Genomic DNA, 27,628 nt, shown 5'->3' with positions numbered 1-27,628 from the left:
GTTGAGAGCCAGGTTGTTGCGCTGGCACCATTTGGTCAATCGGTCGATGTCACCGATATACTCTGACTCTATACTGTGCCAAACACCTTCTTCACCATGCTGTCTACCTGACTCGCCACTTTTGGGGAACCTTGCACCTGTACTCCCAGATCCATATTCCACAACAAGCGTCAGGTGCTCTACCAATTACTGTGCAAGTCCGCCCCGTTTTGACATACCATAGAACAACATCTCCCATCTGTTAAAGTTAAATTCCATTTCCCATTCCTTGGCTCTCCTTTCCAACTGATCCTGCAGTAAAGTTAGATATCCTTCCCCACTGACCACTCTGCCTCCATTTTTCATGTCATCTGGAAAATTACCAACAAAGTTCCCCTCGTGTCATCCGAACTGTTAATGTGGATGACAAACAACAATGGACCTAGCACCAACCCCAATCAGCCTACAGTCAGAGAAATAACCCACCACAGCTGTCCAAGGAAGGGTCCCAATCCAAAATTAAACTATCTATGTTCTTCCGAGATGTTGCCTGACCCACTCGGTTACTCCAGCACTTTGTGCCTTTATTTTTGCACAAAATAAAGGCACAAAATATTTTGGTACAGAAGCCACCATCTGTAGTTCCTGGTTTCTCAATTCCCCTCCACAACTACCCTTTGATTCTTTCATCTAAACCAATGGGGATTCTATGTGATCTAATATCCCAGACCTGCCTACCACATGGGATCTTGTCAACGGCCTTTGCTAAAGTCCATATGAACAATGTTCACTACCGTGCCCTCATCAATCAATAGACAATCCTCTTCAAAAATACAGTCAAGTTCATGAGGCACAATTTCCCACACACAGTGCCATGCTGACCAGTCTTGATCAATCCCTGCCTCTCCAGATGCTGGTAGATCCTGGCCGTTCTGAAACATCACCCATTCCTTCCCACCAGAGATGCTGCCTGTCCCTCTGAGTTAGTCTAGCTTTCAAAAATGACTGAGAGCTCAGTGAAAAATTAAAAAGCCGATGGGGCCGTGAGGTATGGTTTGCAGATACCACTATACAAGGGATGGGCATGCCTCCATGTGGGAATATATTTGGAAATGGACCCTCTCCCCTCCCCAAGAGAAATGGAAGCAACTCCCTACTGAAGTAGAGGCAATAGGGAACACACTTCACCCATCAGGCTTAGCCGGAGACCTTTACTAGAAACATCTTTACTTTGAACACCTTACTAGGAACATCAGCTTGGACGGGTACATCTCATCAGGAACAATTGGACAAATAGCTTGCTTCTCAAGAGAAACACCAGGAAATAGATGATCTGTGCACACCAGAACACTCAGAGGTGAACATTCAACACTGGTCAAACCCATCCTGGATGAGTTCACAACTCCTGCCAGGAACAATCTCCCAAAAGGAAGTCCAAAAGGGGTATCCAGTGCCCACTGGAAACATCTGGAGACTGGCAGACATAAAGTCAGGTACATCTGATATAGGTACATCAGGTACAGACATGCACCTCCTATGAGGAACATAGCAAAACATGAAAATTACAAATAAGGCAAACATAATTCTTATCCAACGAGACAGGCAGCATCTCTGGAGGAAAGGAATGGGTGACGTTTCGGGCGGAATGGAAGTCTGAAGAAGGGTCTCAACCCAAAACGTCACCCATTCCTTCTCCCCAGAAATGCTGCCTGTCCCGTGAGTTACTCCAGCATTGTGTGTCTATCTCCGGTTTAAAGCACCATCTGCAGTTCCAACATAATTCTTACCCTACAGTCAATTCATACTTCATCTGTAGAGCATAATTAAAGACTATATATAAGCAGAATATATAAGCAACATCCCAGTGTTTGATTCTGATCACCTTTGACAGCTAGCATCCCCTGGGCCCTAGCAAGACATACCCGCACTTAATGACGGACAGATAAACATCACTCACCATCCTAGAATTTTTAGGTACTGAAATCTAAATTGCACTGTTTACCCAACTTGTTACGAAATATTATGTTTTCAGTTAAACCTGAATTATTGGAGTGCTATTTTGGAAAAAAAAAGTTATTTCACTGTGAAATTATGTCGCCAAAATGACAGAAAAACAAACTCGACAGCTGCAAGTTAACGCGAGTGCAGATAACGGCTCAAAATGCACTGCGTTTACAGTAATCAGCGATGTTCAGTGGTTCTCACATGAGGTGCAGCGTTTGGTAGCGAACTAACACCAAATCCAGTGCACAGGATAAATGTTGAACAAACCATGGCGTGCCAAGTACAACTTTCTGAATGCACCACTATAGTTCCGGGTGGCTTGTTCACAAGGAAGATGGAACGGAGCTTCACTTACCAGCTTTGCATGGGTCTTTATAATCGATAACCTCCGCCTTTTCTTCATCGTAGTAATCATACGTGTAATCGTAATCGAATCCACTAATCCAGTGGAGATTCCCAGATAGAGGCAACACAGTCAGTAGCAGTGCAATTATATTCATGTTTCGTTTTAAATGTCTATGTGCCTTGTGGGGAAACCTCTCCAGAGAGTGTGGAGAGGTACTAGATATATATTTAAATAAGGTGAGAGACAGTTGGAGATGGTGACATCTACAAGCGCGGTATGAAGTCTTTGTTGCCCGGTGCTCCGAACGGCTAATTAATGTCAATGTTGCAAACTGCTTGGTTGTAAATTGAGTTTCTTCACACTGCTCTCTGCCTTCCTAGCGCAGTCGGGTTTGTTTACTCTTTATTTAACCTTCAGGATGGAAGAAGCCGTTGCAGTGAGATAACGTCCAGTATTTCCTGAACATCCAATCTGCAAAAAAAAAAGCACACAATATAATTTAGACAAAGATCTAGACAGCTTCGGAGCAATGGTGCCTTCCACGGCAGAATGCCAGGAATAGCACTTTTTCTGCTAACTTACGAAAAATCTCATATGCATATAATCGTCGTCAGCAGCTACGAGCATCCTGCTTTACTTGTTCACACAATCAGGGGTCATCCGGACCCGTTTGATTGCTTTTTCTTGATAAAAGCGAACTTAACCGTCTCGGCAGCTGCGCTGAGGAGAAATAAATACACATCTACTGTGTGGCTAAAGACGCAGCTCCGTCTCTCGTTGAGGAGCACAAGAAGAGACTGGCTCCGACTGATGAAACTAAATCCCAGCGAGATAGGGGAGGGGAGAGGGAGGGGGGGGGAGGGGGGAGGGGAGAGAGAGAGAGAGATAATATGGGAGAGAGGGGGAGGAGAGGAAGGGAGAGGGGGGGGAGAGAGAGGGAAGGGGGGGGGAGAGAGAGGGAAGGGGGGGAGAGAGAGGGAAGGGGGGGAGAGAGAGGGAAGGGGCGAGAGAGAGGGAAGGGGCGAGAGGGGAGAGGGAAGGGGGGGGGGAGAGAGGTGAGAGAGAGGGAAGGGGGGAGAGAGAGGGGGAGGGGGAGAGAGGGGGAGAGAGGGGAAGGGGGGAGAGGGGAAGGGGGGGGAGAGGAGAAGGGGGGAGAGAGGGGGGGGAGAGAGGGGAAGGGGGGAGAGAGGGGAAGGGGGAGAGAGAGGGGAGGGGGGGGAGAGAGGGGAAGGGGGGAGAGAGGGGAAGGGGGGAGAGAGGGAAGGGGGGAGAGAGGGGAAGGGGGGAGAGAGGGGAAGGGGGGGAGAGAGGGGAAGGGGGGAGAGAGGGGAAGGGGGGGGAGGGGGAAGGGGGGAGAGAGGGGGAGGGGGGAGAGAGGGGAAGGGGGGAGAGAGGGGAAGGGGGGGGGAGAGAGAGGGGAAGGGGGAGAGAGAGGGGAAGGGGGAGAGAGAGGGAAGGGGGGGGAGAGAGGGAGGGGGGGGGAGGGGGAGAGGGAGGGGGGAGAGAGGTGGGGGGGGTAAAGAGGCAGGGGGGTAGAGAGGGGGGGGGGAGAGGGAGAGAGGGGAGAGAGGGGGAAGGGGAAATGGTTACCTACGGTAGCAATTTCCCCCTTGATTCGGATGCGAAACGAATCATCTCTCTACCCCTTCTTTCCAGAATACAGAGAAATACAACACTTTCAATTGCACAAAATAAGCGCAACGCCGTGAAACAAAACTATCTGTTAGTTCGTTTTACACGTGGTATTCGTTAATCCCCAGTTGCTTTTAGCGCCCTACACCTGTCAAACAAAATGACATTTCACACGTTCACTCTCATCGTCCTCTCTCCGAAACTGGAGTTGCACAAGCAGAATTCTCCCACTCACCCTTCCATGAGGATCAGGGCAGACTTGTTTGCTGGCCGGCATCTAAACCTCTGGCAGCACTGGGGCCGGTCTTTGACGTAACTGACATGAGTACAACCGCAGAAGCCAAACTTGATGTCAATGCGGAGCAGGAAGCCCGTTCAGATTTGTCACCTTCCCAATCCAGACGCGTCCCTGCCAAGTAACCAGTTTATTATCGCTGCTACTGGGTGACTCAGCACACAGGAGGATTCAACCCTAGTGTCTCTCTCTCTCTCTCTCTCATCTGTGTGGTTCCGCCATTCACTGCCTTAAACAATAGATGGCCATGGCAATAGTTTCACGATGAAACACAAAATGCTGGAATAAACTCAGCGGGACAGGCAGCATCTGTGCAGACCCGAAACTTCACCTATTCCTTTTCTCCAGAGATGATGTCTGACCCGCTGAGATACTCCAGCTTTTTGTGATGAGGAACTTCTTTAGTCAGAGGGTAGTTAATCTGTGGATCTCATTGCCACAGAGGGCTGTGGACGCCAAGTAAGTGGATATGTTTGAGGCAGAGACAGACAAATTCTTGATTAGAACGGGTGTCAAGATCAGGAGAGAAGGCATGAAAATTGGATTAGGAGGCAGAGATCAGCCATGATTGCATGGCGGAGTAGACTCAATGGGCTGAATGGCCTAATTCTACTCCTGTGACTTGTGAGATGGAATGGGTGATGTTTCGGATTGAGACCCTTCAGACTGAGAGCCGGGAGAAAGGGAAACGAGAGATGCAGACGAGAGATGCAGACGGTGATGTAGAGAGAGATATAGAACAAATGAACGAAAGACATGCAAACGGACACGATAAAGGACACACGATAGTTTCACAACACGCGTCCGAAAGGTGCGAATCATATCAAAAGATTCTGAAGAAGGGCCTCGACCCGAAACCCATTTCCTTCGCTCCATAGATGCTGCCTCGCCCGCTGAGTTTCTCCAGCATTTTTGTCTCCCCTCATCAAAAGTAGTGGGACTTTTCAAACACGTGAGAACCTTTTCAAAAGCACCAAAATATGAGGTATTGACAACATCAATTCCTGTTTAACAAAAACCCCGCCTCAAATGTTGAATGGTGAAACTTCACAAACCCTAATGCGCAAACCAACCTTGAGGCACATAAACACATGTAGGATGATTTCACGAAAGGTCACTGGAGGTAGATCCGCACCCACATGACCGAAAATCTCAAGTGGAGGACATGCTAGACATCCGGTACGTTAGGGGATGGGAAAACACGCACTTTCCCACCCGTTAAAAACATAGAAAACGGCCAAGTTTTGATCTGCAATTTATTGTGCCAGTCGGGGTGACCGTGAGGCACAGCTACCTAGATTTACAGTTTAAAAAAAAAGATAGAAACTAAGGTAAATTAAAGAGGGAGCTGAAGGTGCCAATCCAGCGGAAGTGAACAGCGGACATTTGCCGTGGAGATTTAAAGGTCCAAAATATCGGGAATTATCGCGTTTGCTTGTTGAATTTCATCAAAAGTAAGGCATTATTGACTTAATTTACCTTAGTTTCTATCTTTTTTTTTTAACTGTAAATCTATGTAGCTGTGCCTCACGGTCACCCCGACTGGCACAATAAATTGCAGATCAAAACCTGGCCATTTTCTATGTTTTTAACGGGTGGGAAAGTGCGTGTTTTCCCATCCACTAACATGTACCGGATGTCTAGCATGTCCTCCACTTGAGATTTTTGGTCACGTGGGTGCGGATCTACGCTCCAGTGACCTTTCGTGAAATCACCCTATTGTGTTCCTGACTGACCCAACAAGCAATGCAAACATTCTGGAGGTTGGGTTTCATAAAAGTCCATTCTATTGTTACCTCCACGATCTTCACTTGCATCCTTCCATGTGTCCATACACTTTGAATTAAATTGAATTGAATACTTTGTCACTTGTGACAAGTCACAGTGAAATTCTTTGCTAGTGCACCGTGTCAAGGAATGCCAATAGTCGCCCATAATAGGTGCTCCCCCTCCATTTTATCCACCTCTGTGTCTCAGTGGTCAAATCCCATCCTCTGAAATACCCGCTCAATTTTTCTCCAGCTCTTTACTCTCCACTCAACATCTCTTAAAAGTATCCATCATGGCATGCTACTTCATTTTCTTCTAGCAGTAGAAATAAGGAACTGCAGGTGCTGGTTTACGAAAAAAAAGATATCTGGTATCTCAACGGGTGAGGGAGTGTCTCTGGAGAACATGAATATGTGCATTTTAAGGTCGTTGCTCTTCTTCAGACTGATTGGGAAGGGAGGGAGGGAGGTGGTGAAAGCTGGAAGAGAAGATGAGAAGATGGGCAGGACAAAGGTCAGGACAAAAGCTGGCAGGTGAGGCAGAGGTGGGGTTTACAGGCAGATGGTTGGACAAAGGTCAGAGACAGAAAGACAGAGGCATTAGGACAAAATGATCACACCTGCACCTCCTCCAACCTCATCTATTGCATCTGCTGCTCTAGATGTCAGCTGCTCTACATCGGTGAGACCAAGCGCAGGCTTGGCGATTGCTTCGCCCAACACCTCCGCTCGGTTCGCAATAACCAACCTGATCTCCCGGTGGCTCAGCACTTCAACTCCCCCTCCCAATCCGAATCCGACCTTTCTGTCCTAGGGCCTCCTCCATGGCAAGAGTAAGTCCCACCGTAAATTGTAGGAAAAGCACCTGATTTTTCACTTGGGTAGTTTACACCCCAGCGGTATGAACATTGATTTCTCCAATTTCAGGCAGTCCCTGCTTTCTTGTTCTTTCCCCTCCCCTCCCCTTTTCAACCACCTGTCTCCACGTCTTCCTTTCTTCTTCCCACCCCCCTATTTCCTCACTCCATAGATGTTGCCTCACCCGCTGAGTTTCTCCAGCATTTTTGTCTACAGTTGCAGATTGTGAGGATAGAGGAGGGAAATGGGATGGGAGGGAAGAAATAGGTGCCAGTCAAGGGGGGGGGTGAAGAAGGAACGAGGGAGGGTTTGTCTGGTTACCTATTCCTCTGGTTTCAGTTTGCAACTCTTCTCTCGTTATCTCACATCCTTAGTCCTTTCATCTTTGACCTTTATCCACCCATCTGCCTAACGAAAGAAAACCCGCGCCAAAGCTTCACCCATCTATGTTCTCCAGAGACGCTGACATGGGGAAATGTTGGGCATTTTGGAGTTCATGAGGTCCGTCAACCATTTTTGTCAGGTTTCTATATGACCCCAACACGTGGATTCATGGTTCTCAATATTTCCTCGAATGTCCCTTCTCTGCTTAGGAAGGGCGAGAAATTCCTGCAGTCAGAAGCACTGTTCCCAAGACACGTTGGGAATATCCTCTGTCTGCCTGGCAATCCTTTTGGGATAGAGGTCACAAGAGAGGAGGTGGCTGGTGCTAGTCATGCATATAATGGGGGCTGTCCACCAATGCTGTGCAACTAGTACCTCATGCAAGGGATATTGACCTGGGAGTAAAAATTGAAGTTGTGTAGGAAGGAACAGCAGATGCTGGTTTACACTGAAGATTGATACACAATGCTGGAGTAACTCAAAGGGGCAGGCAGAATCTCTGGATAGGAATGGGTGACATTTGTAGTCGAGACTGTTCTTCAACATTGTAGTTGGTCCTCTCATCCTGCCGATGGATTTAGGGGATTTTGTGGAGGCAGCATTAGTGGTATTTCTCAAATGCTTTACTCTGCCTGCTTTGGCCATAATCTAGAAACATAATGAAGGACAGGATTGGTAATTGGTAATCTACGAACAACATACTGCACTTGGTCTTAACCTTCAAACACTCCTCTCCTCAGCTGGCCAAACTGTGTGCTGACTCACTGAAGTAAATGGCAAATCTCCTCTTCAATATCTGCCTTTGTAAAATTGACTCCCATGTTATGTGAAGGGGTATTCGTTTTAATCAAGAAGTTATTTCTATAGCACATTTAAAAACAACTCTCATTGACAAAAGTGCTTTACATTGGTGCAGGTACTAATGTGCTACAAACAGTGGTACATAGATCAACAATCCATACATAGTTGTATGTAGGTGTTTACTGGAGCAGGTGGATGGACAATCTTGAGTGCAAGGCCCCTCCTCTTGCATCATGTAGTGAACTCGTGGGCGGCGCGGTGGTGCAGCGGTTCAGTTGCTGCCTTACAGCGCTTGCTGTGCCAGAGACCCAGGTTCAATCCAGACTACAGGTGCTGTCTGTACGGAGTTCGCACGTTCTCCCCGTGACCACGTGGGCTTTCTCCGAGATCTTCGGTCCCACACACCACAAGACATACAGGTGTGCAGGTTCATTGGATTGTGTTTGCATACTTTGTGTAAATGTACATTGTTCCTAGTGTGTGTGTAGGCTTGTGTTAATGTGCGGGGATCGCTGGTCGATGCGCTGAAGGGCCTGTTTCCGTGCTGTATCTCTAAACTAAAAATGTCAACAATGACTTGAAGTTTGGCTTCAAACACATAGACTATCAAATAACATTCATGCGTGCATGGATGAAATTGGAGTGACCTTGGTTCTGAAGTACAAATGATATCCTATGCACTGTTTTCAATCAATCCTACTAATTTGTTACAATCCAAAGGGAAGTTTGTTGGGAAAATGAATTGAAAGTAGTTTAGTTTTGTTTAGAGATACAGCATGGAAACAGGCCCCTTGATCCGCCAAATCTATGCCAACCATTGGTCACCAGTACAGCCTGGTTCTAGGTTGTCCCACTTTCTCGCCTATCCCTTATACACAAGGGGCAATTTACAAAGATCAATTAACCTACAAACCCACAGATTCTTGGGATGTGGGAGGAAATTGGAACACACAGCGAAAGCCCACACAGTGACAAAGTGAACGTGCAACTTCATACAGACAGCACCCAAGGTAAGGAACAAACCCATGTCTCTGCAATGAGGCAGCAGCTCGACCACTATTTTACCCCAGAAATAAGTCCCAACATTATTGGGACAATTATGTTAGATGCTAAGGTGTATTAACATGATTGTGGATTCAATGGTTAAGATCATGGCTTGCGTGTCATTGTACAGTAGGTGGAAGTAAGATATGAATTTTGCAGGAAGACAGATTTGAGAAGTAAACCAAAATCGGGCATTTTTTGGAGCAATCACAAAGTGAAGATTATGCCCTTTCTGTCTATAGATAGCTAGAATCCATACCAACATGTGGAGAGCATCTCAATGGCTCCTGCCTGGGGATAGGTGCATGAGGAGGACCCTGGCAACAATTTACTCTGTGGGCATTCAGATGAATTAGTTTTGTCTCCTTTCTTAAAGATGATCACAAACATGGCAACTAAAGCCTACTGATAGTTCTCCAGAGTCCTCTTCCCAGACTTGGAAAATGAGATCCAGAAATTGTGTTGTTTCATTCCACCAAGTTTTAGAACTTCAGCATGAATACCAGCTGCCCACAAATACCTGCTGTTTTTTACAGTTGCTACTTGGCTTTGACCACATTTCACTGGTATATCAGAGATGTTGGTCCAGGTATTTGCTGAGGAGGGGAGTCAAAGGCACTCATATCAAAGAAAAGGTCACAATTAATAAGTTATTTGAATTGTCCATTTCAGTAGCAAAACTGTCTCTCTGTTCCCAATAAGCTTCATTTTTGATAGCTAGATCTTAAGTGATATGAACACAATTAGGCCATTCGGCTCATCAAGTCCACTCCGCCATTCAATCACGGCCGATCTATTTTTCCCTCCGAATCCCATTCCTCTGCCATCTCCATATAACCCCTGACATCTGTACTAATCAAGTCAGCTTGTAGGCATTTTAAATGTATGTGACATAAAATGCTGGAATAACTCAGCGGGACAGGCAGCATCTCTGGAGATAGTTGGAGTCTCCAGAGATGCTTCTCTCCAGAGATGCTGTCAGTCCCGCTGAGTTACTCCAGCATTTTATGATTACCTTCGATTTAAATCAGCATCTGCAGTTCTTTCCTACACATGAAATATATATGATCTTGGCCTTGCTGAGGAAATCACATGTTTCATGGTTACCAACAAATTATTGGTCCCCTTTCCAGTCTTTAGCAATGTTTACCACATTGAAGATGAAATGCATGCAATTTGACATTTGAATATTTCTTAACAGAGCTTATACAATAGGAACAAGAAAGGACAATTAATTCCCTTATGCCTGATCCAATAATTCAGATTGCATTTGCTCTCCATACACTAATCAGATTCTGTTGCCATTATGTATTTGCATAATAAAAAACTATCAGCCTCAGTTTATTTAGTTGCTTTTAGTATAGAGCTACAGCGTGGGAACATACCCTTTGGCCCGCTGAGTCCGCACTGACCAGCAATCCCGGCACATTAACACTATCCTACACACACTAGGGACAATTTACATTCATACCAAGCCAATAAACCTACAAACCTGTGCATTTGTGGACTGTGGGAGGAAACTGAAGATCTTGGAGAAAACCCGAGAACGTACAAACTCTGTACAGAGAGCACCCGTAGTCAGGATCGAACCTGGGTCCCTGGCCCTGTAAAGTAGCAACTCTACCGCTGCGCCACCGTGTTGCCCCTTTCAGTTTTTAAATTTTCAACAGATCTATCCATCACATCCTTGTGAGGAAAAGAGTTCAACGTTTCCATCCCTCTTTCCTTAAAGCAGTTCACTTCTTATCTCTAGTTTCCCCCTCTTTCACAACACTCAATCTGCAGAAGGGTCTCGACCTGAAACGTCACCCATTCTCTTTCTCTAGAGAAGCTGCCTGTCCCACTGACTAACTCCAGCATTTTGTAAGGTACACAAAATTGCTGGAGAAACTCAGCGGGTGCAGCAGCATCTATGGAGCGAAGGAAATAGGCGACGTTTCGGGCCGAAACCCTTCTTCAGACTCCAGCATTTTGTGCCTATTTTCATTCAAACTTCAAATCTGAACAACTCTTTACTGGGTTCTTCATGCCTAACATAGTAAATACATTATCCAGCTAAAACAAAACGTTGAGTTCACCACTTTAATATTCAAATGTACAGAAGCCTAGTTTATATACTCTATGCCCATTATTTAACCTTCTAAACCCAATGTAATTTTGGTGAACTTGTATTTGATCCACTCAACAGCCAATTCTGGTAACTCAGGGTGCTTCAGAAGATGTCTAATGAGACATTTGTTATTTCAGTTCTGCCCTGTTATATCCTGGACCCTTTGTGAAAAAAGTTGACATTGCAGTAGTATTCTTATTTTTTTTTCAATCCTATATCCCTTATCCTTATTTAAATGCCATACCTTAGCCCCACTTAACCACAGTTCCCAAATGATCAAAATCTGTCTAATGCAAGGTCATTGACCCGAATCATTAACTCTATTTCTCTTGCCACCGACGCCGTCTCACCTGCTGAGTAGTGCAGCATTTACTATTTTTATTTCAGATTTCCAGCATCTGCAGTTTCTTTTTGCTTTCCAATCTATCTTTGTTAGATGCAAAGTAAATGATCCCTTATGTTCCCACATCTGCCTGAACGTTGCCAACTTAATTAACCTATCAATGTTTTTTTTGTAAAATTCTGTTTCTGCTTATTTGTTAATCAACTAAGCTTACCTTCATGAACAAATGTAGAAGCTAAAAGCTTCTCAAAAGAAAGGCTGAAGCTCCTGTCCCACGTTCCCAAGTTACTCGCAAATTCTCCTGAGTTTGCCCCTTGATTCAAACTCAGAGAATGTTCCTAGCAAATCCGTAGGAGGCCGAAGGAGTCCGTAGATATTCCGTAGCGGCTGGTAATGCCAGCCGTAGGTACTCAGGGCATCAGGTAAGTCGGGACGTTTTTTCAGCATGTTGAAAAATGTCCACGACTAAACAAAATAGCCCAGGGTACCTACGGCTGGCATCTCAGAGTTTGAATCAAGGGGAAAACTTGGGAGAATTCGTAAGTAACTCAGGAAAGTGGGACAGGGGCTCGAGGAACACGAACAATATATTCTGCCAATGTAATTGCATTGTCCGATCAATAAAAATGAATATTGTTTTTCCGCAATTTTCCATTCTATCTCCAACCTAATTCCATCAGGAAGAAGGTGCAGGAGCCTGAAAACTGTGAGGTCCATGCTCAGGAACAGCTACTTCCCCACAGATATCAGGCTATTAAACACAACAACAAATACGTTCTTGAACTGCAAAAGACTATTATTATTATTGCACTATATTTGTTATTTATTGAACTTTTTCTATTTTTTTCTCTTCCCCCATTACGTAATATGTTTACATATTCACATATTCTGTTGTGCTGCAGAAAAATAAGAATTTCATTGTCCCATCTGGGATATATGACAATAAAACACTCTTGGCTCTTGATTCTTCTCTTGATAATTCCCTTATCCTTCATAAGATTGTCCAACCTCCCCATAATGGCATCTATACAATTTGCTTCACCCATGCCTATGGTACTGAGTTCCATATTCTCTTAACTTTTTGGGTAAACATAGAAACAAGGTGCAGGAGGAGGCCATTCGAGCCAGCACTGCCATTCATTGTGATCATGGCTGATCGTCCCCTATCAATAACCCGTGCCTGCCTTCTCCCCATATTCAGATTCAGATTCAATTTTAATTGTCATTGTCAGTGTACAGTACGGAGACAACAAAATGCATTTAGCATCTCCCTGGAAGAGCGACATAGCAAATGATTTGAATAAATAATAATAAATGTCCGGGGGTGGTGGTGATTGGCAATCACCGAGGTACGTTGTTGAGTAGAGTGACAGCTGCCGGGAAGAAGCTGTTCCTGGACCTGCTGGTTCGGCAATGGAGAGACCTGTAGAGCCTCCCGGATGGTAGGAGGGTAAACAGTCCATGGTTGGGGTGAGAGCAGTCCTTGGCGATGCTGAGCGCCCTCCGCAGACAACGCTTGCTTTGGACAGACTCAATGGAGGGGAGCGAGGAACCGGTGATGCGTTGGGCAATTTTCACCACCCTCTGCAATGCCTTCCGGTCGGAGACAGAGCAGTTGCCATACCATACTGTGATGCAGTTGGTAAGGATGCTCTCGATAGTGCAGCGGTAGAAGTTCACCAGGATCTGAGGAGACAGATGGACCTTCTTCAGTCTCCTCAGGAAGAAGATACGATGGTGAGCCTTCTTGATCAGAGTTGAGGTATTGTGGGTCCAAAGAGATCATCGGAGATGTTGACTCCCAGGAACCTGAAGCTAGAAACACGTTCCACCTCCGTCCCGTTAATGTGGATGGGGGTGTGCGTGCCGCCTCTGGACTTCCTGAAGTCTACAATGAGCTCCTTGGTCTTCTTGAAGTTAAGGGCCAGGTTGTTGTCAGCGCACCATGCTGCTAAGTGCTGGACCTCCTCTCTGTAGGCCAACTCATCATTGTTGCTGATGAGGCCAATCACCGTTGTATCATCTGCATACTTGATGATGGTGTTAGTACCATGTACAGGTGTGCAGTCATAGGTGAAGAGGGAGTAGAGGAGGGGGCTCAGCACACAGCCCTGTGGAACTGTGGTTCAGGGTGAGGGTTGAAGAGGTGTGCTTGTCTAACCTAACAGACTGGGGTCTGTTGGTTAGAAAGTCCAGTATCCAGTTGCAGAGGGAGGGGTCGATGCCCAGGTTACCGAGTTTGGTGATCAGTTTTGATGGTATAATGTTGTTGAATGCTGAGCTGTAATCGATGAACAGCATTCTTACGTAAGTGTCTCTGTTGTCGAGGTGGGAGAGGGCGGAGTGAAGTGCCGTTGAGTTGGCATCCTCCGTACTCCTGTTCTTACGGTAGGCAAACTGATAGGGATCCAGTGTGGGGGGGTAGGCAGCTTTTGAGGTGTGCCAGGACCAGCCTCTCGAAGCACTTGGTGATGATGGGGGTAAGTGCAACTGGGCGGAAGTCGTTGAGGCTTGCCGCAGTGGAGTGTTTTGGCACTGGCACGATGGAGGTGGTTTTAAGGCATGTGGGGACAACTGCTTGGGCAAGTGACAGGTTGAAGATGTCAGTCCAGACGTCTGTCAGCTGCGCAGCACAGGCCCTGAGCACGCGCCCGGGGATGCCGTCAGGGCCAGCAGCTTTACGTGCATTAGTCCTACTCAGTGCCACGTATACGTCGTAGGGGGTGAGTGTGAGTGGTTGGTGATCGGCAGGTAGCTCAGCCTTGATGGCTGTCTCTAGATTATCCCTGTCGAAGCAGCCATAGAAGTGATTAAGCTCCTCAAGGAAGGAGGCGTCGCTGGATGTGGGGGTGGTGTTGGAGGGTCTGTAGTCCGTGATGGCTTGGATGCCTTGCCACATGCGTCGGGGGTCGGAGTTGTTGTTGAAGTGCTCCTCAATCCTGAGCTTATGGCAGTGCTTGGCCTTCCTGATGCCCCTCTTCAGGTTAGCCCTGGGTGAACTGTAGGCTCGAGCATCGCCTGACCTGAAAGCGGTGTCCCGTGCTTTCAGCAGTAGCCTGACCTCGCTTTTCATCCATGGCTTCTGATTTGGGAATATGGTCACCTGTTTGAGGGAGGTGACACTATTGATGGTGGAGTTTATAAAGTCCAGAACAGAGGATGTGTAGGAATCAATGTCCGTGTGGGAGTCAAGGGTGGCCTGGGCTGCAAACGCCTTCCAGTCAGTGTTTCCAAAACACTGCTGAAGTGTGGAGTCTGCTTCCTCTGACCAGACTTTAACTGTCCTCACAGTGGGTTTAACCCGTCTGATGAGTGGAGAGTACTTAGGCAGCAGGAACAATGAGACGTGATCAGACTGACCAAGGTGGGGGAGGGGGATGGCTTTGTAAGCTTCAGCCATGTTGGTGTAGACTTTGTCCAGTGTCTTGTCTACTCTAGTGGGGAAGGAGACATGTTGGTGGAATTTGGGGAGTACAGTCTTCAGGTTAGAGTGATTGAAGTCACCCGCAACAATGAAGGCTGCCTCAGGGTTGTGCGTCTGTTGATTGCTAATGGCAGTATGCAGCTCTTACATTGCAAGCTTGGCATTAGCATCAGGAGGGATATAGGCTGCAGTCACAACAGTGGAGGTGAACTCTCTGGGCAGATAGAACGGTCTGCATCTAACCAAGAGGAACTCAAGGTTAGCTGAGCAGTGACTCTCGATGATGGTGGAGTCCGTGCACCATGCTTTATTTACATGAATGCACAAGCCCCCACCTCTGGAGTCCGATGTCCTGTCCGCTCGGAGTAAATGACGCCCCGATAGCTGGATGGCGCTGTCTCTTGACTCCACTAGCCCCTAGAGGTCTATCTAACTCTCTCTTAAATCCATCCAGTGACTTGGCCTCCACAACCCTCTGTGGCAGGGAATTCCATAAATTCGCAACTCTCTGGGTGAAAACGTTTTTTCTCACCTCAGTCTTAAATGACCTCCCCTTTATTCTAAAACTGTGGCCTCTGGTTCTGGGCTCGCCCAACATTGGGAATTTTTTTCCTGCATCTAGCTTGTCCAGTCCTTTTAGAATTTTATATGTTTCTATAAGAAATCCCCCCTCATCCTTCTAAACCCCAGTGAATACAAACCTAGTCTTTTCAATCTTTCCTCCTATGACAGTCCCGCCATCCCAGGGATCAATCTCGTGAACCTATGCTGCACTGCCCCAATCGCAAGGATGTCCTTCTTCAAATTAGGAGACCAAAACTGTACCCAATACTTCAGATGTGGTCTCACCAGAGCCCTATACAACTACAGAAGAACTTCTTTACTCCTGTAAAGATGTTCTTCTGCTTAACAAACTTAAAGTTTGTTCTAAATTCCCTATTTTTGCGATGATTCCATATTGATGGCATCTGCTTGTGCACTCCCCCACTGACCTGGTTGAAGTGTTTAATATGGTAGACGGGAAAAACAAATTATTCCTGTTAAAGAATCTAGAACAAAGGTGCATAATCTTAAAAATAGAAGCATTCCTCTGTATCCATCTTATCTGAACCTTTCACAATTTTAAAAACCTCCAGTAAATCATCCCTTGTCCTTTTTTCTCAGCTGGTTTAAGCCTTTCCTGATAGGTTTACTTTTGCATTGTTGGGTAGCATCTCTGGAGAGAAGGAATGGGTGGCATTTTGGATTGAGACCCTTCTCCGCAATCTTTGAAAAGGGTAGGTAGTCAAATTCATTTTTCACAGGGTGGAACTTCTCAAAGGTATGGATTTAAAACGAGAGAAGGAAGTTTAAAAGGACTTTTGTCCAGCAATTGATTTTTACACAGAGAGTGAAACACGGTGCCGGGGAAGGTGGTTGAAGCAGATAGTGAAAGGCTTGGATAGAGTGGATGTGGAGAGGATGTTTCCACTAGCTGGAGAGTCTACGACTAGAGGTCATAGTCTCAGAATTAAAGGATGTTCCTTCAGGAAGGAGAATGTCAGGAATTTCTGTAGTCAGAGGGTGGTGAATCTCCTTTGGAATTCTTTGCCACTGAAGGCTGTGGAAGCCATCAGAGGATATTTTTAAGGCAGAGATAAATTCATTCTTGATTAGTGTGGATGTCAAGGGTTATGGGGAGAAGGCGGGAGAATGGGATTAAAAGGGAGAGATAGATCAGCCATGATTGAATAGTGGAGTAGACTTGATATGCCAAATGGCCTAATTCTGCTCCTATCATTTATGGCCTTATGATATGATAGTGACTTTTAAGAGGTAATGTATTTAGATGAACAGATGAGGGATGGAGGATATAGACCATGTGCTGACAAAGTGGACTATACAAATTGCCATTGTGGTTGACACACACACACTGTTCCTATTTTGTATCTACCTTCCGACCGATGTTCGACTATTGGGCACCTTATAAAAACCTTTCATACCTGAAGGTAAATTACACTTAGGACATAACCACCATATTTATTTTCAGTTACTTCAAAAAAAAACTAACAATATTTCCCCTTTGAAATCTTTCACTATGCTTTTCAATTCTAGATTTTGTTTTCCACATTTTACAGACACTCCACTTCCTTTCCGATATTATGTGGACTGGTCTATAGTTCCTGGGTCCATGCATCTCTTCCAAAGGTTCAAGTCCGTTTGTTCTCAGTCCATTCACGGCCTTTGTCTCTATTTCCAATAAATTCTCTAATATGTGTAGTCATGCCTCCGTTATCTCAACCCCGGATTATTTTTTAATTGATTGGATGCAATCCATCCGCAACAGAGAAGATCAAAGCGGACGTTGCAATTAACCGCAGAATCGCTGGGTTTGTAGAGGGGAGAGGTATTTCGTGGTTCTGGTTGAAAATGCGAGATTGGGAATGCCAGGGGTGAAGAATATCAGAGATAGACATCTCGGGAGAGAAGGAATGGGGAGAAAAGGGTTGAGAAATAATATCCCAACATTGAGAAATAATATCCCAACAGTCAAATTACTCCACCAATGTTAATTCTCTGGAAACAACGTCAGCTGACGGGGAACCACATCGCTGTCCCAGTGTGGTTAAACATTATATATCATTGCCTTTCAACAGAAGCAGTAAAAAAAAAAAGCGTTTAAAATTCGTGCCAGTACCACAAAAAATCTCAAGACTCGACATAGGAGGAACGTGAGAACATCAAGAGCAAACGAGAGGCTCATTCCAGAGACCGGATCAATATATAAATAGAAGATGCTGGAAGCAGCTCAGCGGGTCAGGCAGCATGTATGGAGAGAAGGAATGGGTGGCGTTTCGGGTCGAGACCCTTCATATATAAATAACTGCGCGCTAAAATCGCAGTTACAGGCAGGCAGGTCGTTTAATACTGTAGATAGATACAAAATGCTGGAGTAACTCAGCGGGACAGGCAGCATGTATGGAGAGAAGGAATGGGTGGCGTTTCGGGTCGAGACCCTTCTTCGCCCATTCCTTCTCTCCAGAGATGCTGCCTCACCCGCTGAGATACTCCCGCGTTTTGTGTCTATCTTCGGTGAAAACCAGCATCTGCAGTTCCTTCTCACTAAATCTCTGCTGCCTTTACGGCCACGGTGATTCCGGGACGCGGGTAGTTGACAACGTTCACGTTACCCTTGAACGGGGTATAGATTATAAAACATAAAACATAAAAGGCCCAGGGTGGAAATGTGGAGGCCCACAGCTTTCAGGTAAAATGGGCAAAATATAATGGAGCTGAGCGGGGCAAGTCTTCGTTCTACAATGAAGTTGGTGGGTGCCTGGAACACACTGCCAGAGTTGGCGGTGGAAAGAGATGCCACAGCAGCGCTTAAGAGGTTTATAGACGGGAAAATGGACATGGAGGGAGGGGTATGGATCCCGCAAAGGCGGATGAGATTAGTTCAACTTGCCATCATGTTCGGCACGGGTATTGTGGGCCGAAGGGCCTGTGCTGTCCTGTTTTACGTGCGATGCCACCACGCATGAAAGTGAAGATATTGGGGGAAAGGAAATAACTGATAATGGCACTGGGATTTGATAATATCGCTAGTAAGGGCTACGTTAGTGTCAGCGCGGTGGAGGAGAGTTAACTGCAAACTTTACAGTTGCTGTACAGTAATAGAGTGGAAGGATGCGAGTGAGCGCGGCTGGCGGTCCATGTGTCTTCACGCCTGCAACAGCCAGCATCATCAGTTCACACGACAGAGCCGCTCGTTACGCTAGAGTGAGAGACGGTAAAAAAAAAAGTCGGTACACCGATTGTTCTTCGAAGTGGCAAATACAGCGTCCAAGCGCGGCTCCGGCCCGACTGAACAAGCAGTGCAAAAACAACTTGCATCAAGCGGCGTTCACTAAATATAGGAGTGGAATTAGGCCACTCGGCCCATCGAGTCTACTCCACCATTCAATCATGTCTGATCTCCGCCTCCTACTATTTTCCTGCCATCTCTCCATAACCCTTGACGCCCGTTCTAACCAATAATTTGTCTATCCCTGCTTTAAAAATATCCACTGACTTGGACTCTGTGGCGATGAGTTCCACCCTCACACTGTAACTGCCCCCAGTAGCTAATTGTTTTTCAAGTCTAAGAAACACAGACACGGTGGTAATAACAAAATCCCAGTTAGCTCCGTTGCAGCTGGCCGGTAAATCAAGTTCGTCTGTGTCCTAATCGCTTCTCCTGCGGGAGAGGGAGGTCACCAGCAATAAGCTGTTCAAGTAGCAAATGCGAACTGCAGTAAATAATGATGAAATCCTCGACCGTCTCTGCTACGCTTATCATCGACTCAGTGTCTCGTCTATAAAATTATATACTAACCCCCAAAAAAAAACACAGACAGCGTCTTATGCGTGTCAAAAAAAAAACTTCGGATATCGACCAGGATTAACATGCAAGAAGCTGAAATCTAATTATCGCGCCGGCTTTATATTACTGATCTGGGCGCTGTGTTTGGTTGAAACCGGGAATGGCACCCAGGTAAAACCGCCTGTTTTTCCAGAGAACGGTGCAACTAGCATGTCCCCACTGAATTCGAGAAGTTTGTTGAACCATGAAGTGTTTATAATGATGACAGAATATTAGGGGGGGGGGGGGGGGGGGTTAAGTGTTCTTTAAAAAAAAAAAGTCAGCAGAGAGATCTTTGTTAAAACAGGGGTTTTTAAAAATAAATAAAGCGATATGTCATGGTCTCTCTGGGGGGAAATAAAGTGCAGTCTGAAGGCGTCTTTTAGTGTCGTCCTTACAATATTTACATCTCGGGCATTCCTCCGACGTTCAGAACTGTAACACGCAGAGCGACCCGAACAGAAGCAGCCTGCATGGCACCACCCGGTGTCCCAAACCGCAGGTAGGTAGCAACAGACCGAAAGGTCAGCTTCCAGTCCCGCACGAAAAATCAAAAATACTCATTCCCACCAGTGTTATGTGTTAATAAAGTCCAGGTTGAACGGCCGCTCCAGCTTTCGACTGGCATTCAGAATCGGCGATGGAAAACGTCTCCACTCTTACACTAATCATCCCGCTTTAAGGTTAAACGCCTGCTGTTTGTGGACCTGGAGACATGAACAAGACCAGTGTGCACCCCCCGACCAAACACATACCTTCCACACAGAGGGGAAACGGCCAGCGGGGTCCAGGAGGCGAGCAGAGCTGCTATGTAAAGAGTAAAGCACGGTGCCGGTGAGATTACAGCGTCCACAATCAGATTACTTTGCTATTAAGCAAGGTACGTGTTGACGTCACTCCATCAATCCTCAAAATTACCCTGCAAACTGGCGATTAAATACCCTCAAAATAGTCTGCCCCGCATCGTCTCCCCGCACGCCGGTTGCAACTTTCCAGCGCACTTCACTCACTCTGCCTCGCCGCGGGCATCCGCCAGTGCCATTGATTTCTTCCACTTGTAATTTCAGCAAGGCACTGCGGTTGCTAATCCCAGAGTGTTTCCAGGCATCGGTGCCTGGCTCCTTCCTGTTGTTGCCAGATTGATTTTCTGACATTCGACGACCCCTAGTGAGCGCAAAAGGTTGACAGCAATCTCCCCGAAGACAGATCCATCCCCACTGTCAGGGATTTCACCGAGGAGGCAGTCCTGACACAGAACCCCGCTCTTCGGTTCTGCACACTTCTTCTCATTAAGTGGACGGACACGCAGTAAGTTAAAACGCTGCAAAAGCACACAGCTCGTTGGCTTTCCACTGAAGATATGCCAAAGCCGATAGCAAACAAAAACAGATGAAATATTGAATTCCTGAGGATGGACGTTATAAACCGGTATAGAGGCTAATTGCAACTCAAGGGAGTGCAATTAACGTGTAGGGAGGAACTCGCGATGGAGCAGACCACTCCTTTAATCCAGACATACTGCCTGTACCGTTCAGTTACTCCAGTATTTTGTGTCCATCTTCTTGCTGTTGAGGGAGTGCAAGTTAATTCCCGGGATGGCGGGACTGACATATGATGAAAGAACGGAAGGTACACAAAAATGCTGGAGAAACTCAGCGGGTACAGCAGCATCTATGGAGCAAAGGAAATAGGCAGCGTTTCCGGCCGAAACCCTTCTTCAGACCAAAGATGCTCTTCTAGTATCTTTGCTTCAGATTGATGGGGGGTGGGGGTGGGGAGAAGAAAGGAAAAAGGAGGAGGAGGAGCCCGAGGGCTGAGGAAGGGGAGGAGACAGCAATGGCTAACAAATTTGGGAGAATTCAATATTCATGCCCCCAGGATGCAGACTCCCCAAGCGGAATATGAGGTGCTGTTCCTCCAATTTCCGGTGTTGCTCGCTCTGGCCATGGAGGAGACCCAGGACAGAGAGGTTGAATACAGAATGGGAGGGGGAGTTGAAATGCTGAGCCACCGGGAGGTCAGGTTGGTTATTGCGGACCGAGCGGAGGTGTTCGGCTAAACGATCGGCAAGCCTCTGCTTGGTCTCACCGATGTAGATCAGCTGACATCTAGAGCAGCGGTTGCAATAGATGAGGTTGGAGGAGATGCAGATGAACCTCTGTCGCACCTGGAACGACCGCTTGGGTCCTTGAATGGAGTCAAGGGGGGAGGTAAAGGGACATGATGAATGAATGGGTCGACTGGGCTTGTATTCACTGGAATTTAGAAGGATGAGAGGGGATCTTATAGAATCATATACAATTCTTAAAGGATTGGACAAGTTAGATGCAGGAAAAATGTTCCCCATGTTGGGGGAGTCCAGAACCAGGGGTCATAGTTTAAGGATAAGGGGTAGGACATTGAGGGAAAACTTTTTCACCCAGAGAGTCGTGAATCTGTGGAATTCTCTGCCACAGAAGGCAGTAGAGGCCAATTCACTGGATGTTTTCAAGAGAGAGTTAGATAGAACGCCTAGGCCTAACCGAATCAGGGGATATGGGGGAAAAAAGCAGGAACGGGGTACTGATTTTGGATAAAAAGCCATGATCATGTTGAATGGCACAAAGGGCCGAATGGCCCACTCGTGGACCTATTTTCTATGTTTCAGTGCAGTGTAAATGTTAAGTTTACGTGGAAGAAGATGACTTTCATTGAGTAAGGTAAAATGACGAGGAGCACTGTCAAGAAAGACGCGTCGGGGAATGTATCACCATTACCGATCTCAGAAACATCTGAAACAATTTCCAGAGAATGGGTGGATTTGCAGCATATTTTTTATTTCGACCATTGTGACAGCAAAAGCTCGCAAGTTTGGTAAATCAAGAGTCAAGAGTGTTTTATTGTCCCAGATAGAACAATGCAATTCTTATATAGATGTATGTAAATAAATGTATGTTATAAAGTTCATTGTGTGTATATATAAACATACATATATTTACATACGCCTACAGTATATATATTACATTTATTTACATATATAGACGTATGTATATATAGACGCATGTAAATAAATGTACGTGTACTGTATACTGTAGATAGGCACACTGAACTATATATATATATACACATAAAGGTTTAAGGTGAAGGGCAAAAGACTTCCTAGGAATCCGAGGGGTAACATTTTCACAAAAAGGGTGGTGGGTGTATGGAACAAGCTGCCAGAGGAGGTAGTTGAGGCAGGGACTATCCCAACATTTAAGAAACAGTTAGACAGCTACATGGATAGGACAGGTTTGGAGGGCCATGGACCAAACGCGGGCAGGGCAGGTGGGGCTAGTGTAGCTGGGACATGTTGGTCGGTGTGGGCAAGTTAGCCGAAGGGCCTGTGTCCACACTGTATCACTCTATGACTATGTATATATACACACACATATGTACACATAAAAAACAAATAATAGTGCAATAATAACAATAATAGTCAATGTTTTTCAGAGCTTATCTGGAGGCTGTAGTGTTTATTTGCCTAATGGCTCTTGGGAAGTTGTTCCTTAACCTGAAAATGAAGTACAATAAAACCATATCTGGAAAATAACACAGACCCGTAAACGTTATGATGCTCCTTCTCACCCAGAAATAGATAGTGGCCTCAAAAGTCCTCTAATTGGATGAAAACTGGAAATGTCCTCTTCTATCATGTTAGACAACCAACCAGGGAAACCAGCTGCCTATTACTCTCTACCTTTCACCTGCGTTTCATAAGCATTGATCAGTATTCCAGTCAAAATATGAGGCAGCTCCTTTTTGAAGGTAAGCAGAGAATCAGCATTGGCACAAAAATCTAGGCCAAGCTGCAATGCAGTAGTGACAATAGACACAAAATGCGGGAGTGACTCAGTGGGACTTAGCGTTGCCAACTTTCTCACCACAATAAGGATAAAAGGTCAAAATAAGGGACAAATTTGCGACGGCAATTCGTTGACCGACTCAGCCGTGGCTGGGTGAATGATGAGTTGGCCCAGGTGCTGGACTGCACACAAAGCCCAGCCGGTCGGCCGGCCAGCTGAGGAGTTTTGGCCCGACACCCCATCAAACTCATGAACCGATGATCGGCCATGAGAAGGAGGAGTGGTGGTGTTGGATGTAAGCGAAGGCCCGAAGTTCGGACAGCTGGCCGGGCTGCTGACTGACGGGGCCACAGGCGAGGCGCTGCTGCTGCACTCCATGAGCTGCACTATGTCGGGACGGGTGAGGCGGGGCCGGACGTGGCACTCCGACCCAACAGTCCCCTTGTCCCGAGTTGCAGCGGTCAAATACGGGACAAACCAATTTAGCCCAATATACGGATGTCCCGGCTAATACGGGACTGTTGGCAACCCTAGCGGGACAGGCAGCATCTCTGGAGAAATGGAATGGGTGACGTTTTGGGTTGAGACCCTTCTTCAGTATTGGCAAATGACTGTCTGGTCATTAATGGCATCTCCCAGTTGAGTTGCCGTCCACTCCCTCAAGTACACTCTCGCGTGGAGCGGGTGGGGGAGGCACTGTTTCAGGACTTGCCTGGACTTTTTGCTTTGTCTGCACATCTGGACGTCCGCAGCAACGGGTGCGGAGAGTTGGGGTCCCAACCACAGGGGAAAGTGGAGGAGGACTGGCCAATTTTTGTGCCTTCCACCACAGTGATGAATGCTATGGTGGATGTTTGTGTTAAATTTTTTGGTGTGTTTTTGTGTGTTCTTTTTCATTGTACAGCTGCTGGCAAATTCATTTCACTTGCACTTTACGTGCAATGTGACGAATAAAGCTGATTGTATTGATTGTATTTTATTGTACACATAAAATATTGTGACGCTTGTTTCTGAAGAAGAGCAGATTAGTTATGTTTTGTTTTTTGGCCAGTATTTAAACCTCATTCAGCATAAAATAGCAAGTTATCTGATCATTATTACATTGTGGCCAATTTTCTGTGCACATACTGAAGGTTTTTTCACCCAGAGAGTTGTGAATCTGTGGAATTCTCTGCCACAGAAGGCAGTGGAGGCCAATTCACTGGATGTTTTCAAGAGAGAGTTCGATAGAGCTCTGAGTACGAATGGATGTGGGGAAAAAGGAGGAACGGGGCACTGATTTTGGATGATCAGCCATGATCATATTGAATGGCTCGATTGGCTGAATGGCCTACTCCTGCACCAATTTTCTATCTTCTATGTTTCTATGTTGTGCTTAGAGAGAGACAGAAAATGCTGGAGAAACTCAGCAGGTTAGATAGCATCTCTGGAGAGAGGGATAGGTGACATTTCAGGTCGAGATGCTTCTTCTTCGGACAGGTTGTGCTTCTTTCACTGAAACAGTGTCTTCACTTCAGATGGAATTCAATGGCTGTGAAATGATTTGGATGGCCTGAAGATGATGTGAAGGATGTTATGAATCTTTTTTTAGATAAGAAAACCTTTCCCCATTACTGCTGCAATTGTATGCTATCTGCTATGCCAATTATCTCTTTATTCGGCAAACAAATAATTTAATTTCCTTTAATTGATTGTTATTTCTGGTCTCCTGAGAATCATATTTGCTTAATTATGGACGCAAGGAACTGAAGTTGTTGGTTAACAAAAAAAAACTACAAAGTACTGGAGTAACTCAGCAGGTCTGGCAGCATCTCTGGAGGACATGAATAGGTGACGTTTCAGTTGGGACCTTTCTTCAGACTTCTCTTAATTCATATTCTCTTAATCTGTTGGAGTATTTTTGTCTATTTAATGTATCATTACATATATTTATTTTTCTATATTGTTTATTATTTTGTTTTGACATGTGCCTTTTAAAAAAAACAAGCTTGTGGAAGAACTCAAAGATAGACAGAAAATGCTGGAGTAACTCAGCGGGACAGGCAGCATCTCTGGATAGAACGAATGGATGACGTTTTGGGTTGGGACCCTTCTTCAGTCTGACCCTTCATTTCCTGAGTTGCTCCAGCATTTTTAGTCTATCTTCAGTGTAAACCAGCATCTACACTTTCTCCCTACACATTCTGGAAGAACTCAGCAGGTTAGGCAGCATCTGTGGAGGGAAATGGATCGATAGTGTTTCAGTCTGTTGATAGTTCCGACGTGAAACATCATCCATTCATTTTCCTACATTGATGCTGCCTGACCTGCTGAGTTTCTCCAGCAGTTTGTGTTTTGTGATTGTGATTCCAGCATCTGCAGTCACTTGCCTTTGCCTATATTAATTCTTGGTCCATGTCCTTTAGAGTAGGCTTAGGTTTGTTATTTGCACGTGTACTGAGGTACAGTAAAAAAAAATGTTCTTAACATGTTATTCATGCTATCCAAACAGATTAAATATACCATACATATACCATAAATACTAACACGACTGAGGTGAGAAAAAACTTTTTCACCCAGAGAGTTGTGAATTTATGGAATTCCCTGCCACTGAGGGCAGTGGAGGCCAAATCACTGGATGGATTTAAGAGAGAGTTAGATAGAGCTCTAGGGGCTAGTGGAATCAAGGGAGAAGGCAGGCACGGGTTATTGATAGGGGACGATCAGCCATGATCACAATGAATGGTGATGCTGGCTCGAAGGGCCAAATGGCCTCCTCCTGCACCTATTTTCTATGTTTCTAAGTCAAACTCAATACTAGCAGAGGGGAAGATGGGGAATGCAGAATATAGTTCTCAGCATTGTAGCACATTGTGGATCATCAATTGCATCTATAAAGCCCAATGTCCTCTATGGGATAGAGGTGAATCGGACAATATCCTAGCTTATGGAAGGACCGTCCAGATAACAGAGAGAAGAAGCTGTTCCGGAGTCCGGATGGGAGCAGGGAGAAGAAGGGATGAGCTGGTGAGACGTCTTTGATTAAATTGTCTTATTGAATTACCCATTTCCCATCAGCATTTCTGTTTAAGATTGTTGCCCTATTAATTTTTTCCAAGGCTTCTGCTATTTCTGCAAAATTAGTTTAGTTTAGTTTTGAGATACAGTGCGGAAACAAGCCCTTTGGCCCACCGAGTCTGCTCTGATCAGCAATCCCCTCAGATTAACACTGTCCGACACACTAGCAACAATTTACATTTATACCAAGTCAATTAACCGACAAACCCGTATGTCTTTGGAGTGTGGGAGGCAACTGATGATCTCGGAGAAAACTCCCGCGGTTATGGGGAGAACGTACAAATTCCGTACAGACAGTACCCATAATCAGGATCAAACCTGGGTCTCTGGCACTGTAAGCTAGCAACTACTACTGCGCCACCATGCCACCCTTTTAAAATGTGGAACCTGCATTATAAATGACACTAGCCTTTGCCAGATTAAATTGTATTATCATCGCTTAAGTGTTCTTCACATGAAGGTCTGATAAAGTTCTTGAGTTATTCCATAGAAAACATCATAATTATTTTTGTCTAATCCAACACTCCTCACTTGTACTGATGGCAACAAAATATGTTTGAGTTCATGGTTCACCACCAGACTAATTATTAATAATAATAATAATAAATTTTATTTTCAGGCGCCTTTCAAGTCTCAAGGTCACCTTACAAAGATTAAACAGAACAGTGAAAAAACATATAGTCGGAGAAAAAGAAATAATAAGGACATCATCAATACACAAATTAAAGATAGAAATCGCTCCAAAGACACAAAATCAAAAAAAAAAAAAAAAACCACAATGTGAAGAGAGAGCAGCGGCAGCTAAAGCGCACCAGCGTCCACTCTCTCTTCCGACAGCCATCTTGGACACAGACTAACAAAGTACCTTACACACAGAAAAATCATCCCCCCACAGTGGTTACCACTGTGGGGGAAGGCACAAAAGTCCAGTCCCCAACCCCAGTTCTCCCAAAAGTCAGGCCTATTAAGGCCACCGCTGTTGCCTCAACGGAGGCCCGATGTTCCTGGCCGTTCTAGCCCGGTGGTCTTTCCCCGGCGTCGGGACAGTCCTCACAGCGGATGGGCCACCTGGAACGGGCGTTTCCTAGCAGGGGATTGTCGGCTTCTGAAGCCGACAAGGACGCACCGGGTTGGAGCTCCCAGGCTCCCGATGTTAATGTCGGCGCCGCCCGCTCCGCTCCGCAGACCCGCAGCCCGGAGGTGTTGCTCTCGGCGGTCACAGCTCACCGGAGCTCCAGCGCGTCGATCCAGCGCGGCGACCCAGGCAAGGCATCGCCCGCTCCTGCTCCGCGATGGCGCTCCAGCGCTGTGCCGCCACCGAAGCCGAGGTGCTGGGCGGTCCCCACCAGGAAACGGTGCTCCAAGCCCGCTGGT

General features: G+C 46.0%; 1 protein-coding gene across 1 annotated transcript in view; it reads right to left on the bottom strand.

The window, feature by feature from the left end:
- The window catches only part of LOC129702941 (tolloid-like protein 1), a 349,110-nt gene extending 328,109 nt beyond the window's left edge, over positions 1 to 21,001 (bottom strand). Inside the window, exons 1-2 of the mRNA XM_055645048.1 lie at positions 20,129 to 21,001; positions 2,339 to 2,800 (exon numbers count right to left, since the gene is read on the bottom strand). Coding sequence (XP_055501023.1) covers positions 2,339 to 2,483 — 145 coding nt within the window. The 5' untranslated portion in view covers positions 2,484 to 2,800; positions 20,129 to 21,001. The remainder of the gene's footprint in view (positions 1 to 2,338; positions 2,801 to 20,128) is intronic.
- Positions 21,002 to 27,628: the final 6,627 nt, after the last annotated feature.

The sequence above is a fragment of the Leucoraja erinacea genome, chromosome 1 (assembly GCF_028641065.1).
Source record: "Leucoraja erinacea ecotype New England chromosome 1, Leri_hhj_1, whole genome shotgun sequence".
NCBI classification, from domain to species: Eukaryota; Metazoa; Chordata; class Chondrichthyes; order Rajiformes; family Rajidae; genus Leucoraja; species Leucoraja erinaceus.
This window is presented reverse-complemented; position numbering and strand designations above follow the sequence as displayed.